The sequence below is a fragment of the Kwoniella shandongensis genome, chromosome 11 (assembly GCF_008629635.2).
Source record: "Kwoniella shandongensis chromosome 11, complete sequence".
Classification (NCBI taxonomy): Eukaryota; Fungi; Basidiomycota; class Tremellomycetes; order Tremellales; family Cryptococcaceae; genus Kwoniella; species Kwoniella shandongensis.
The window spans coordinates 204,817-219,744 of NC_089297.1; the positions used below are offsets into that span (position 1 = coordinate 204,817).

General features: G+C 49.1%; 5 protein-coding genes across 5 annotated transcripts; 1 reads left to right on the forward strand and 4 right to left on the reverse strand.

Annotated features, from left to right (window-relative positions):
* Window positions 1-669: 669 nt before the first annotated feature.
* On the reverse strand, window positions 670-2,495 carry CI109_105969 (uncharacterized protein; the record flags this gene model as incomplete). Its single annotated transcript, XM_032005140.1, has 4 exons — window positions 670-804; window positions 866-985; window positions 1,040-1,579; window positions 1,641-2,495. The coding sequence occupies 4 exons, from the start codon at window positions 2,493-2,495 to the stop codon at window positions 670-672; spliced, it is 1,650 nt and encodes a 549-aa protein (XP_031860652.1).
* Window positions 2,496-4,374: 1,879 nt separating this feature from the next.
* CI109_105970 (uncharacterized protein) lies at window positions 4,375-7,068 on the reverse strand (the record flags this gene model as incomplete). Its single annotated transcript, XM_032005139.1, has 12 exons — window positions 4,375-4,569; window positions 4,694-4,793; window positions 4,868-4,904; window positions 4,966-5,117; window positions 5,232-5,285; window positions 5,347-5,447; window positions 5,504-5,559; window positions 5,644-5,838; window positions 5,912-6,039; window positions 6,104-6,214; window positions 6,290-6,402; window positions 6,484-7,068. The coding sequence occupies 12 exons, from the start codon at window positions 7,066-7,068 to the stop codon at window positions 4,375-4,377; spliced, it is 1,827 nt and encodes a 608-aa protein (XP_031860651.1).
* A 911-nt stretch (window positions 7,069-7,979) lies between these two features.
* On the forward strand, window positions 7,980-10,689 carry CI109_105971 (uncharacterized protein; the record flags this gene model as incomplete). Its single annotated transcript, XM_032005138.1, has 11 exons — window positions 7,980-8,093; window positions 8,148-8,188; window positions 8,271-8,475; window positions 8,547-8,607; window positions 8,672-8,756; window positions 8,812-8,891; window positions 8,951-9,103; window positions 9,169-9,349; window positions 9,432-10,023; window positions 10,150-10,347; window positions 10,504-10,689. The coding sequence occupies 11 exons, from the start codon at window positions 7,980-7,982 to the stop codon at window positions 10,687-10,689; spliced, it is 1,896 nt and encodes a 631-aa protein (XP_031860650.1).
* Window positions 10,690-11,013: 324 nt separating this feature from the next.
* On the reverse strand, window positions 11,014-12,483 carry CI109_105972 (uncharacterized protein; the record flags this gene model as incomplete). The annotated part of the gene is made up of 8 exons (XM_065967755.1): window positions 11,014-11,031; window positions 11,106-11,153; window positions 11,214-11,318; window positions 11,394-11,426; window positions 11,501-11,585; window positions 11,663-11,867; window positions 11,993-12,289; window positions 12,438-12,483. The coding sequence occupies 8 exons, from the start codon at window positions 12,481-12,483 to the stop codon at window positions 11,014-11,016; spliced, it is 837 nt and encodes a 278-aa protein (XP_065823827.1).
* Window positions 12,484-12,971: 488 nt separating this feature from the next.
* CI109_105973 (uncharacterized protein) lies at window positions 12,972-14,779 on the reverse strand (the record flags this gene model as incomplete). The annotated part of the gene is made up of 9 exons (XM_032005136.1): window positions 12,972-13,064; window positions 13,126-13,249; window positions 13,312-13,557; window positions 13,649-13,710; window positions 13,782-13,931; window positions 14,007-14,180; window positions 14,240-14,357; window positions 14,427-14,539; window positions 14,648-14,779. 9 exons carry the CDS (start codon window positions 14,777-14,779, stop codon window positions 12,972-12,974), a joined length of 1,212 nt encoding a protein of 403 aa, XP_031860648.1.
* Between the last annotated feature and the right edge of the window lie 149 nt (window positions 14,780-14,928).

Here is a 14,928-nt window from a genome sequence, read left to right on the forward strand (position 1 = left end):
TAGCCTTTGAATTAAATTCTGATTCTTTCTTAACTTGTGCACATGTTGTTTAGGCTTATTCGCAGTTCTTCAGAAGAAAAGGTAAATCCTCTGAAATCGTCTTCGAGACTTTGCCAGAATCTCAGAGATTTCGCATCCCTTCCAACCCAAGTCCATTGATCCGCTGTTCATGAGCCAAGAACAGCCACTATAGCAATTACCGCGCGACCACTGCAAACATTGCGTCGCACTGCTCATCGCTTTGTTTGTTCGGCACACATGACACAGCATACATATACGTCAAAATCATCATCACTGCACTACCCTACACTACTCCACACCCCACCACTAGCACTTCTTCTGGCCCTCGTCTACCACCTTTGACATCTCATCTCGTCTCGTCTCGTTCTCGTTCTCGTCTAAAAACAATATTACAAACAGTGACCATGGTACTTTATATTAAATCATAAACTACGGGTTTGGTGAATGGGATGGGATGGGATGGGGATATATGCGAAATTGGTGTTATTGTGTTGTAAGAATGGTGTACAGCATTGAACAAAAAAAAGGTATGTGAGGAAAGCACGGGGGCGGGTGATGCAGTGTACGGTTACGAGAGCGATGAGCAATGCGAAGAAACCAGGGTCCCTCTGGTGGTCGAAGCGAAGCGAAGCAATCCAAAGTCCATCTTTACTCTTCCCCTGCGAGGTGAAGAGCAAGTTCCATGCCCGCAATGTCGCCTGTGCCGTTCGCTGTTTCGGGCCAGAAGCCAGTCGCCCAATCACGAACGTAGACGCTCGCCTTCATGTGTTTCTTGGATGCGTACTATGTTCACAAGTATGTTAGCTCTTTCTCAAAACTATGAGGCGATGAGTAGCTGACTTACCTTTTTGTAGAAGGACGAGGTATCGTTAAACTCGGGATCGAGGATGAAATCTAACATGACCTGAGCGCATTCGAGAAGCTCTTCTTGAGAGTATGTAGAGTAATGGACGAGGTTGGGTGTCTATCACCGTCGTCAGCTTTAAAACGTTTAAAACAAGGTGGCAGCTGCACTCACCCATTCTCCTCTATCTAAACATAATCTAGCCAACCACATAGCCGCCGCTGCCATCATGCTCGGTGCGTATTTGATCAATCTGTGATCGATACAACTGATCTCCACGAGATACTTTGCTACCGTTCTCGTTTGGATATCGTATCCGTCCGCTTTACTTATCCGTCTCAGGAAATGTAATGGGTTGGGGTAAGAGAGATCGAAGCCGAGCGTTGAAAGCATATATCGTTCAGCTTTGAGGATCTCTTCGGTTGTGTAACCTCCATCGGTCATGTGCAAGAAATGTTCGATGGAAGGGCAGATCACCTCTTCGTATTTCGCAGCGATGAAAAGCGCTGTCAGGCCGACTAGTTGGAATTTGACGAGAGAGACGACTCGTTGGGAGAGGAATCGATCGACGAGGTTGGTAGCGATGAAAAGTGTTTCGGGTAGTAAACGGAACTTGGAATGGATCTCGATCAACCAGTCCATAAGGATGGCCCGCATCTTCCACTGGAGCTCGACTTGTTTGTCCATGTAGTCGGCGCTAGCCATTGTCTCTTTCTGCAACCGCAACAAATCGTCAGCTACCGTCCAAGGACTACCACCAGCTGATGCCACTCACTTCTATAGCCAACATATAGTTGAAAGCGTCGATGACATATTCGCTAACCATAGTCGGGTTACCCTCATCTTCCGCGTCCAAGTCTGTCCAACCTTCATCCTTGGCTTTTCGCTTAGGACTTCTGAGACCGACCGCCTGTTTGCTCCCGCTTGAGAGCAAGATCTCCCTCCCATCTGGATCATACTGTCCCTCGTCAACGAGGTTCCTACCCTCATCATCTTCGAACAAACCCGGTGGAGGTGTTGAAGTCTTTCTTCTTTTCCTCGAAGGTTCGTCGTCGACATTAGGCTTCCTCTCTTTGAGCGGCTTGGCGTCAACAGCGACGGCAGCGGCAGCGGCGGTCGTAGTAGTACTGGTCGAAGCTGTTGTGGAGCGTGATCGAGAAGGGATTTTGCTGGCTGGCGCGACTGTTGCCTTTCTCTTTCCAATGACCTTCTCTTCCTTCACAGAAGCAGAGGCAACCGGTGCCGTTGTGGATGTTGATGTCGTTGATCTCGCCTTTCGCTGCGCAGCAGCTTGAGACGATTGTGTAGTAGCAAGTGGTTTTCTCTCTTCCTTAGTAACGGCTGCACCCTTCTTTCCACCATTCGTCACTTCCCCTAAAGCATTCCTTCTCTTCGTTGCGGCCGCATCGGGCTTCCCAAGACCGTCGTCTCGAAGAGTGGATCGTGTACTGGCAGCGGACTGAGTACGTTTCATGACAGGGATGGAAGTGGTCGCGCCCGCTTTGGCCGCTGCGAGAGCTCCAACACCGTTGCCGTTCGGGTTGGCGCCGCTACGTGACCGAGTAGCGATGGTACCGGCCGCAGGAGGAGCATTCTCATCGACTCTACGAGTAGTCCGGCGGGTCTGCATTGTGTTTTGATGTGTATCAGAGTAATTGAAAGTGGGTGGTGGGTTCATGTGGAGGGAAGGGAAGACAGGCACGTGAAGTTGAGTGATATAAGGGTTGGTTGGTTGACGGGGAACCAGGACAGGGGTTAATCAATTGTTAGCATGCATTCGTGTTACGTTCACGATGGGGACGATGTGCAAGCAAGTGAGGACGAGGTCGTAGGGAGACTGGTGATAAGATGGACGAGGAGGCAATGTAGCTCGCTCAGACCAACAGACATCGCGTCTCACTATAGCACCCACACGCCATGTTCTCAAAATCCGTCGCGCGGGGCCATCACCGTAACGAGCAGTAATAGAAAGAGGATAACTCACAGGTATACCGCTGGCCATGACGAAGTCGAGCGAACGTCAAGTTACACCTTGAAGAGAGAGTGTTGAGGTGGATATGAAAGAATTGTGTGAAGGAGAATGAAAGATCGGTTTGAGTACCGACCTACCGACTGGTTGGTGGGTTGGTTGGGTGAGGAGGCTGGTGCAGGGTTTTGTGTTATATGACGCGAAATCCGTTATACTGTGCTCCTTTCCTTCCTATCTTTTCTACGTTAGGCCTTGCTTCTCAAACCGTCTTGAGGGAGGTTATCGACTCCGTGGACGAACGGCGCGACGGTGACGATGAGGATGGGGTAGGTGCTGATGACTACTATAATTGGGACGAGCTAGACGGACACTGAACAAAAAGGTTGATTGAAACATGAATCAATAATGGTTCAACGTTTACAGTGGTGGTGGTGGATCCAGTCAACCCCCAATTCATTAATCAAATTGTATTCCCCCCCTATCCAATTCCTAATGTTTCCTTTTGGGCGAATACAAACCTCTCCCGTTCATTTCTAATCGCCTCAGGGTACGGGAGGCAATCACGTGACTTGTAACGCTGTGATCCCCCTTTGAAATCCCGAAACACCGTTCAGAACAACAACCCGCCGCGCGACTGACTGACCTGACCTGCGGACCGCGTTTGTGCGTCACCTCACACCTGAACATTAACCCTTTGTCATTTCACTTCCATTGACGTACAGTACAAAGTCAGTACCATTCAATTCCCTGGCCCTGGAATATAACGATATAGGATACGACACACGCTCGCGTATGGCTGGCTGGGCGGAATGCAAAAATGAGAGTTTCGTCATGTTCCCAATTCAAAGGAGACGCAGACAAGACGCGATCTCGTCTGCGCTTTCGCTTGTGTTCCTGCTAAGTTGCGTTACTTGTATAGCGGGAAAGGATGAGGTTCGCCTTAGTCCAGCCACAGACGTATGAGATGAAGTCATGTGCATGATATTCGACTTGGACCATTCCTAGTTGAGCGATATTGCGTGATAGCGGCTTCGATAGCTGCACATGTAGTAGACAGTCATCCAATCAAGGACGACGGAAGGATCAAGATGGCGATTAGTTGCATGCCCCCTTTGATCAAAGCCTATTGTCGAGAGATCGACTCGGCGTACATGTCCCCATTCCGCAATTCACGATCCGCGATCTAATCTCCCGCTTTTACATTTCCCACTCTGCAATGAAAGGGAAGGGATCGAATACCGGTCCGATAAAGTATACAGTACGATGGGAACCGTTGAATGTACGAAGCCACTTTGTAATGTCCTCGTTCCTTGAACCTGAGATAACAACACTCCGAGGATCGAGATCGTTCGTCGTATCAGTCCCACGATGTCACTCATACCGATAAAGATATCAGGTATCGACTTGAGAGATACTCGTCGTTGCCAGAGCAAGAATCGGTTGCAACTACTTATTTGCATATCGCATCATGGGATTCAGCCTGACTACTTTACTATTCTATACAAACGACTGTCCTGCGTGCGCCTGTTCCGACCCATTTCTATCCTAATCCGTCCAATACCTCCTTCTCCTTCTCCACCCTCTCTTTCTCCTCTTGCATCAACAACTTTGAATACTTTGATCGTGCTCTGATCTGGAGTCCTCTGAAGAAAGCCAGAAAGGGCACAGCAGCGAGGACGAGCGAGACACAACCCCACGTGAAAATTGTCCATCGGATCGTTAGGCCGTCATACATCTGCAAGGGCGAGTAGAGTGGCAGACAATGATGAGAAGAATAGGTGAGGGGGAAAGGGGAAGGGATGATAGGAGAAGGAGTCGTTAACGTCACTTCGACTTTCGGCGATGGTGTCTGCGCTCACCTGGATTATGAAGAAGCAGAAGGCACCTCCGAACACATTTCTCAAGAAACTCTGCGCAGCAATAGCAGACGATGCGTAAGATCCATAACATTCCGATAAGCTGCGCAAACAAGACTATGTCAGCACTGTATTCTTAGATTGAACAGGATAAGCTACAACTGAAACTCCGCTTACTATACAAAACAACTGATGTAGATTGTCATGATGCTTGCTGTTCGTTCGAGATACTATCAGTGTATGCTAAAGGATATAGAGAGAATGGAAAGACTGACCGATGATGATAACAAGGCCGATACATGGTGCGATCCAATGTATCGTCGGGCTACTAGTGAACCCATACAAGAAACACCCAAGAGCAAGGGTCACACCAGAAAACATTGGTGCGTAAAGTCGAGCTTCGACGCCGTCCTTCTCGACTCGGCGACTGTACAGTGGAAGTCAGCTTTATGGAGAAAGCGGGACATACTGGCTGGGTAGATTGGTGGGCACGCTTGGGCCAAGCACAAAGAGTGGGAAGTGGGGGTCATGTATCACATACCGATAGATCGCATCTTGTGCGAAATTCACTCCGAATCCAAGGAAAGCACCGATACTACGATGGCAGATGTCAGCTTTGTTCCCACCAGGTCACATTGACTTTGACCCCAACTCACATGATAGTTATGTAGACAAGACCAACTTGGTTCGTTGAGAATCCATATATCCGTCTGAAGATGTATGGCAGTCCACCGATCTGAGTGTAGAGGACACCCCACTGTCACACCTTCGCATGAGTAACAGAATCAACGCAGCAAGGATTGAAATACTCACAGCCACAGACACCCAGAGGGACATGAAGAGCACCACAGGCTCAACAAACAGAAACGCTATCAACTAGTGGTTAGCCAAACCGTCCTGTAGCTGCAGTGGGGGCGACATGACCCCCAGACTACCCGAAAGGAGGGACTCACTAATTGGTCTGGTCGAACTCGTCTTTACAGCTTCCAAGAACCCAACTTTCCCAACTTCACTTCTAGCCGTATATCTCCCTCCATCGATCAATCCCCTTTCCTTCCTAAGATTCTTGGCTCTGCGCCGTAAAATGACAGACTCTCGCGTCTCTCGCATCGCCATGAAGATGAAAGGTATCAAAGCGCCAATGATCACTGTTTTCAAAACGACTTCAGCCAACGTTTTCCGATAGGGCTGTGTTGATGGAAAGCCAGGGCCCGAACTCACTCATCTGTATCCACCATACCCATCTCCATTCTAACTTAGGACTTGACTCCACCCATGCGAAGACTAAAGGTCCTATACCACTCCCTGCAATTGCCATAACAGCGAAGATGGACGAAGGGAGTCCACGACTGATCCATTCCATCGAGTTTCCTGTCAGCGACAACAAATTGAGACTGCTTTCATCGGACTCACTTGGCCGGTATGTAAATATCGGCGATAGTCCCGCCTACCAAGGTGGCTCCTACACTTCCTGCGCTGCCGGCGATGAATCGGGAAATGAGCATGGTCGCTACGTTCTTGCTCCTATTCACATAAAACAGTGCCCAACATGGTTAGTTAAGAGCGCTCGGACATAAGGTCTTGAATTCGAAAACTCACAAAGCGGTCATCAGAGTGCCGAGGAGGTAAATGACGACGGACACGATGTATGTCCATCTTCGTCCGAATTCTTCAGAGAGAGGAGCAAGCATCAACGGGGCGATTGCGAAACCCTACAGGAGGCTACCTTTGTCAGCACGCATTGCTGCTTCTGTGTCATATGGTATTTCTGCGAATAAGAGACTCCCACTCACCCAGCAAAACAGTGCCAAACCAGCAGCCGCCTCGATCGGACCACAATTCAAATCCCTCTCCATCGAGATCTCACTTATACTAAACGCTCCCACATTCATCGCCGTAAGCAGTGTGAAAAAGGTTGCGACGGCCGTTATTGCGTATTTCCGCTTTTGAGTGAAATGGAATGGGTTTTGGGGTGACGAAGCTGGGAAATCGACCCATATAATCCGGACAGGCTCCGTCGTCGTCTTCTTCTCATTGATGGTTTCGTCATGTGTGATTGTGAGATTGAGCGAAGGTGAGAGGATCTCTCCGAAATGACATCCGGGAGGTAGATTCGACGAATCCAGATGTGTAGATCGTCGTCGCCCTCCTCCGTTCTGTTCGTCATCGTCGTCGTCGTCGTTGACACTGATTGTCCTTTCTGAAGAATTCGATTTGCGTTCTTCGTACAGTTCTGGTTTGGGAGGATCACTGACTGTAGCAGGGACGATAGGGTCGGCTACTGTATTTTGTTCGGCGAGTGTCGGTGCGTCGGATCGTGCGCTGGATGAGGTGGAAGTGGAAGTGGACGCGAAGCCGTCGCCTCTTGATGGCGCCATTTTGGATGGCCAGATCCCTCGCTCTCTCTATCTATCTCTCTTTGGTGCAGGTAGACACGATTGCTCTAACTCCTGATATTAACGGTTGTTTGTGTTGGAAAGAGTAGAGTAGTCAAAGAAGATGAAGTGCACCACTAAGTGATCCGGTTTACAAATCCGTCTAGATTCCGGTTATTGTCGAGTTGTGCTTTCGACTTTTTGAAGAATAACAATAATCAGTGATATGATTCCAATCGACTCGACATTGGTGGAAAAACACTATGACTAGAGAGATGGGCCGCCGTTCTGAAACGAACGGATTCGTTGCGACCTGAGGTCAATGCACAGACCGTACTTAGCTCCTTACTTGATTGAATGTCGGTCGGCTCTTTCGAGTCGTCAATGACTTGGTATGACTCCAGCATCTCATTTCCGCTTAAAGTTGGATCAAAAATAACCCATACCCATACCTTACGTGCCGATCACGACGCCCATCTCCGATGATTTTGCCGAATTCTTTAGATGCTCGGCCGAGCGCCGCCGCTGCCAAGAACCACGTGGTTTGAAGGGGGGATGATGATGAGAAAACGATCGTTTCGCTCGAGAGTAGTGCAACTCGAATAATCTGATAACAGGTCCATGATGTACCACTAGTTGCATACAGCAAACACTATTTTCGCATTGGACTCCGCTTAACTTTGCATACCATCGAGAGAACCACCAAGACTCATTGGTTGTATCATTACCTTGCATATAGGTAGAAAGATCAGCTGTCCTTTCCACACGTTCGGGAGTCAAAGAACTATCGATTGTTTCCGATCACAACTCCGACTTGAATTGTCACAGCAAGTTGCTACTCTCCGCCAACATCACATTAGAGCCAGAAGCACTACAGCTCAATACGACCTTACCCACATCACACCACAACGGTCATGCTCCGACTACCAACGCTGTTGGCGGCTGTCCCGCTCTTGCTCGACGGTGTCATTGCGGCAACTCGTGAACATTGGTGGAACATCTCGTATGCTAATGCGAATCCCGACGGGGTATGTGCCTTCCGCTGATCGTCTTAGGCTCGGTGCTGATGACATACATAACAGTTACTTGAGAGAAGAGTGATCGGTGTGAATGGGACATGGCCGTGAGTCATACCCTCCTATTCAACACTCCACATTTCCGATTTCTTGGCAACCTTTAGCTGATGAAAGGGATCATTATCACAGACCACCACCTCTCATCGCTACGCAGGGCGATACGATCCTCATCCACGCTACAAATGGTCTCAACGATCCCACGATCGGGACGGCGTTACATACCCACGGTATGATGTTTAATGGAACAAATTACTATGACGGAGCAGTCGGGATCACACAGTGTTCGATCCCTATGGACCAAACCTTGACATATGTCATCGAAACGAATCTCCAGGTGAGTCGTGCACTGCAAATGTTACGAGTGAAGAGATCTCAGTCACTAATCAGTGGCGATCATCGACGCAGGCGGGGACATTCTGGATGCATGGTCACTACTTAGGACAATACGTCGACGGTCTTCGATCTCGTGAGTCTCTTACCCTTTCGACGGTATATTTATCGATGCGGAAGTTTAGCTGACATGCCCACAGCTCTGATAATACATCCTCAAAACGATACCGGTCGAACAGACGACGTCAAATGGGACGACGAGTACACTCTTATCGTCTCTGACTGGTGAGCGTCCCACGTCTTCAGACCGGATGGGCCATCGGCTGATACTTGATTTCAGGTATCATCGCCAGCATCTCGATCTCCTGACCAACGACTTTTTGACATGGGACAATCCTACCGGTGCTGAGCCCGTCCCAGGTGAGTCAATCAGGAACATTTGGGGAAAGTGGACATTGGCTCATGAGCGCCGCGATCAGATTCTGCTCTTATATACCTCGTGAAAGATGGACAGTATTACCCCAGTCCGGAAGATGTCGCTTCAGGCGCTGCGACGAACGATAATTTAAGTATACCTTTCGAAGCTGGGAAGAAGTACAAGATCCGAGTGATCAACATGTCAGCGCTAGCGAGTGAGTGGCTTTCTCTCACCAATGGACAACGAGCCCAACGCTTACGGCTCGTACTCTTATCTCAGTGTTCTTTATTGCCATTGATCAGCATGATATCAAGATCATCGAAGTCGATGGAGTGGAGGTGGAGCCATACGATCTGGACGTTCTTACCATCGCTGTTGCTCAACGATATTCGATCTTGGTGGAAGCGAAGAGCGAGACGGACAAGAACTACGCGATGTCGGTCATGCAGGCGGTAGACATGTGAGTGGTGACTTGTTCGATCCGCTTGGAGGTCCACAATATGGACTAATCACCGGCAGTGGCTGACATAAGTTTGGTACAGGTACGACTATCTCCCCGAAGAGCTGATCTTGAACAACACTGTCCAAATCTCTTACTCTTCCTCCAATGCTGCTGCGACCGAAGTGACCTACGAGGAGACCGAGGACTTTGACGATACTGTGCTCGTCCCCCTTCTCAAATCTGCCATGGCACCTGCCGACATCGAGCTTGTCTTGCACGTCAACTTCGACACTTACGATGACGGGACGAATCGAGGCGCATTCAACAATATCACATTCCAAGAACCTCCTACAGCAAGTATTTTCACAGCTCTGAGCATGGGGAACAACTCTTTCCTCTCATCGGTCTATGGTGCTCAGACAAACGCAATTGCGTATCCACACATGGCGAATATCCAATTGACGGTGTACAATTGGGATTCGGGATTTCACCCTTTCCATCTCCACGGTCACGAATTTCAAGTGGTCCAGAGGAGTTTTGACGTCACGAGCGATGATGAGGCGCTGAATCCGAGTTTGAAGGAAGATCAGGAGAATCCATCGAGAAGAGACACGATCACAATTCCGCCTACGGGTAAAGTGGTCTTGAGGTGGAGAGCGGATAATCCAGGAGCGTGGTTCTTCCATTGTCATGTGAGTGGCGGATCAAGTTTGTCCCACTTCAAACTTCCAGCCTCGAATGTCAAGTTGAGAACAAATCATGCGTCTCTAGACCATGTAACTATTTTGTTTGTGACACTGACGTTTCTACGCGCACAGGTCGACTGGCATCTTTCTTCCGGTCTCGCTATGGTCCTCATCGAAGCGCCTGAAAAGTTCCAAGAGAACACGATCATCCCGCAGACTATCAAAGATCATTGTGATTATTGGGGATTACCAACGAGTGGAAATGTCGTAGGTACAGAATCGACAACGAATTTCAAGGGACAACCTTGGGGACCTTTCCCTCTTGTCATTGTGAGTTGGCTCGAGCGTTAGATCACAACCTCTTCTTTCCCCCTTTCTAAGGCCCCTGCCCGAGTTCATTTCTCTTCAATCAGCTGCATACCACTTCCTTGTCCCTTGAGAAGCAAGACTTGTAACTCAGCTAATCATCTCTCATTTTTTACATAGGGCTGGACACCTAAAGCCATCCTCTCCATTGTTGCATGTATCGTCACCGCCCTGATAGGTTCACTCACGGTTATATGGTACGCTGCAGGCGAGTTGGATTCCAAAGATATGGAAGAGGAGATAAGGAAGAAGTTGGAACTGAAGAAGAAGCGAAAGGGGTTATTGAGACGGATAACTGGTAACTAATTAGATGGGTATCAACGAGGTGACCTAGATCAGATTGGTGGATGCATTTGCATTGTAGCGTAACATTTTGCTCACAAGGAACTTTGTGCACAAGTTGTAGCAATCATGCCTGTTCAGTCTTTGAGCGGTAATCAGTCCGGCCCTAGCAGTATAGTTAGGTCTCTGATGTCCGATTCGAGCTTTGCGCCCGAAGCTACCTCCGTCGAGCAAAACATGCATTGCATTCGTGAGAACATGTACGTGTACGTTATTCCTTCTTTCCTAACTTCTCACTTCACCTTGTCTCCTCATCGTGTATCTTGTCGTTGAAAGGGTTTTTCGACCTTACATGAACTTGGAAGCCTGCAGATGAGAGACAAGTTGAGTTAGTTGTTTGTTTGTTTGACAACGATTGGACCGGGTTGATGGGTACGCACCATGCCCATGAGGGAGGAAAGACCACCCGAGTTACCTCCACCCATCATCTACGAACGTTCATCTCACATCAGTTTCACGCAATGTCATGAAGAAACAGCGAGACTCACGCCAGTCATCTGACTCTTGAGGAGCATCTTCATGATGGTCTGACCGGCAGAAGTAACAGCGTCCTGTTTGTCACCCGAAGCAGCGCCACCGGACTGGTCGAAGAGCTACGAGATGGAGAATAGTTGGTTAGCTAAGACAACACTTACATAGCTTTGGGCGGGAGGGAGATTGAAGGTTACCTTGGCAGCCTCGGACATGGCCATACCGATCATCTGTGGAGGATCTAATCAGCTCAACAGTCCTACCATGGACGGCAACCCAGAGCTGTCGTCACGAGGCGACTCACCTTGGATTGCATATCACCTCCGCCACTGCTGGTAGCACCGCCCTGGCCAGAAGTGAACTGCTTGAGAGCTTGCATAGCAGCAGCGCTATCGGCAACAGACAATGTTTTGTCAGCTCCAACTCGCAATCAAACACACAAGCGGAGCGCAGCGCAGTGACTCACCTTCCCAAAGCGCCGGCGGACAAGCTACCGGCATTACCTTGTCGGTAAGCCTGCTCGTGTTCTTGCTGGACTCTGTCCTCGTCAATGTCGGTATCGTCCTTGTTCATGTTACCGAGGAAGGAGAAAGCCTGAGAGAAGAGGGAAGAGTTGTCGTCGCCGTTAGAGGCGTGGGCGTTGGCCGCTTGGAGAGCAGCGCCGGAGTTGACTAAGTGTCAAAGGGTGAAGTGTTAGCACGACTCGCTGGTCGGACAACGAAAAGAACCAATTCGGGTCGTTGTGTAGCTCTCAACGGGAGAGTGATGCGCTGAAATATGTAGAAAGCTGACTTACTGTTGGGCAATCCACCACCACCGTACGAAGCACCACCATCACCATGAGGTCGGTTGAACTGTGCTCCGCCAGTCTGACCATAACCCTCTTGCTCGCCTCCAAATCCTCCTCGACCATATGACACCTGACCGTCACCGCCGAACGATCCTTGCTGGCCGCCATACGAGTCTTGCTGGCCGCCGTAAGATTGTTGCTGACCACCGCCGTACGAGTCTTGTTGGGCTCCGCCGCCATAAGAACCTTGCTGCTGGTCATTGTAGCCTTGACCCTGTTGCTGGTTCTGCTTGTCGCCTCCCACTGCAGAAGCGGAACATGCGATCGTCAGTATCACTTCCAAATTGAGACCAGGGAGCTTAGTGTGGGAATACGATACTGTATTGCAGAATGCGTTGGACCGAGGGAAGGTAGGAAATACTCAGAAAAAGATACAGAGGGAGAAACGTACTAGCGTCTTGGAGCTTCTCCGTAGCCATCTTCTTGATGAAATCCATGTTTGCTAATATATGATTTCGATTTTTTTTAGTAGCTGAGATTAATAAGTTGAGTTGTGAGCTGTGGAAGAGAAGGTGATTGATGCTTTTGATCTATTATCTCATGTGGAGAGGATGAAGAAATAGAGCACACACAGGAGGATGACCGAATGGCACTGGTAACTCACAGACACTGATCGTTTCCGCGTCATGATTACGTCACAGTCCCACGTGGAGAGGGCTACTCTTTCCGCATCTCTCGCATAACAATTAACTTATATCGGAATGCATAGCTGTGAGGCTGTTGCTGTTTATCTCTGTGATTGAAGGGAAGGCGAGGCGGCCTCCAACAACCATATTTAAGTGTGATATGATAGATACTCGCGATTTGCACTATTGAGCAGGACAGCACCCCTGTCTGGCAGCTTGTAAGGTCCCATCGCGTACGCGCGGAAGAGACAAAGCGGGTCTTCGTTACTCATACAACATATACATGACCTGTCTTCTTTCTATCTGGAAATGACCGACAAATTTGGGAACGGATTCGTCTTTGCCAATACTACCATCCGTTTCTCATGCGATATATACCCCTTGATGAATCCCTACAAGTTGACAGTGACGGTCAGTATCATAGCCCAGGAGCGGTCTTGTTCTCGAACTCACTCTGTAGACCATGTTGGCCACCATGCATTCTACTTCGTCCGAGTCCACTTCGACACCATGTAATGACAGAGCGAGCTGGAATGTCGAGATCGGTATTCGTGTTGATTTGTCACTCGCTATCCAACTATTCCGAGAGATCAGGTGTCAGCTCGATAAAGCGTCAATGACGATCTACGCGCCACTCACGCTTTCCTAAACAACATCCTCAGACAACCCTCTCTCGCTCTTTCCACAACCAGATAAACACTCATCCCCACCAACCGCATCTGCGCCCAGTCTAATCGTTCGTCGTATTCTCTCACGTCTCCAGACTTTATCGCATTGATGAAGGGTGTGAATAGCTCGTTGAGTCGGGGATGTAAGGAGAGCAGGCGTTGTGAGGGGAGGATACCGTGAAGAAGACGTAAGGGAATGAGATAGGTAAGGATGAGCCTAGGTAAGGGGAGCAGTCAGCACCCTCTTGGAATGATCACACCTAGAATCACTAGGGGACCGACGAAGCCGTGAACACCTCTATACTCACTCTTGATTCCGTAAAGCATCCGCTGGACAGTGCACTAATGCCCATGAAAGCTCTTCGTCTGCCTGATAACCACATAACCAACGAGTTAGCTTCTGTCCTCACATTGCTTTCATTGTCGACACATCTGACGCACCTTCTTATCCTCGCCATTGAGGAAAGCCAACATGCCGATATAGAAGTGCCAAGTGACCTGATCTGGAAGAGGAGCTTGATCGACTGGCGGTGTCTTTGGATCCGACACAACCGCTCGGATGATGTTCTTGCACAAGTTAGGTTTCCCCACCTATTTCCAGAAACATTTCGAATTGAAATCAGCTTCGTCATTCGTCTGGAAGTTCCTGTGGTTTCGCTCGCTCACCTTGAAATAACATTTGATACTCAGACAAGCGACGTGATAGACACCATTCCGTCTTGATTCAGACCCTTTGAACGCTCTATCCGTCGCACACATTGAGAAGGCTTTGCTGACTGTTCGAGTACATTCTTCTAACGAGGGCATCTTCCCTGTCGTACTATAAGTTCCTTGATCTGCCTGAAATGGCGAACAGACTGACATCAGTTTGAGGTAAAGCAGGCGAGGATATCACTCACTTGCTCTGCTAGATCTCTCAGATCTTGAAGTAACATGTACAACACTGGTAATACCCATGCTGACTGATCTTGAAACCATCTGTAGAACAGCGAAAGTAGAGCATTCTGATGTGTGTACCTATTGGAATGAAGAAGCAGGATCAGCTGATTGCCGGAATCCGCTAAACGAATGCATCCTCACACTCACGCCTGTTGGTAATCGTGTGTGACGTATAAGGCATGGACACATGCACAATGTCGAATGGCTATTCCATCCCAAGGTTCGGGTAATGAATGACCTGGATTGGCAAGTCTTCGGTCCTGCGGACGGGCAGAGCGAATGGTTAGCATAGACTCAATGTCGGGCACCATCGAGGAGAGGGGAGCACGACGGAGGGGTTATGACAGGGATAAAACGTCTAGACTCACATCGATAGCACCGACTGTGTCCGCCAGACCTCTCGCTGTCTTGTTGTGGCACGACAACAATCTGATTAGTGGTTTCGGATCCTCGACCCGGAGGGGATCACTGAACGAGTTGACGTATTGCTGCAGCTTCATTCTATCAGCTGTCTAGCGCTATAGCCCGGCTGAGCTAGTGAGACGTGTTGAGTAGTATGATGCCGTCGAGTCGAACTGGAGTCAATAGAGCACGCTTCAGTGAGACCAACTTGTGTTTTGGAAAGTTGGGTTAAGATGGAGGTTCGCTC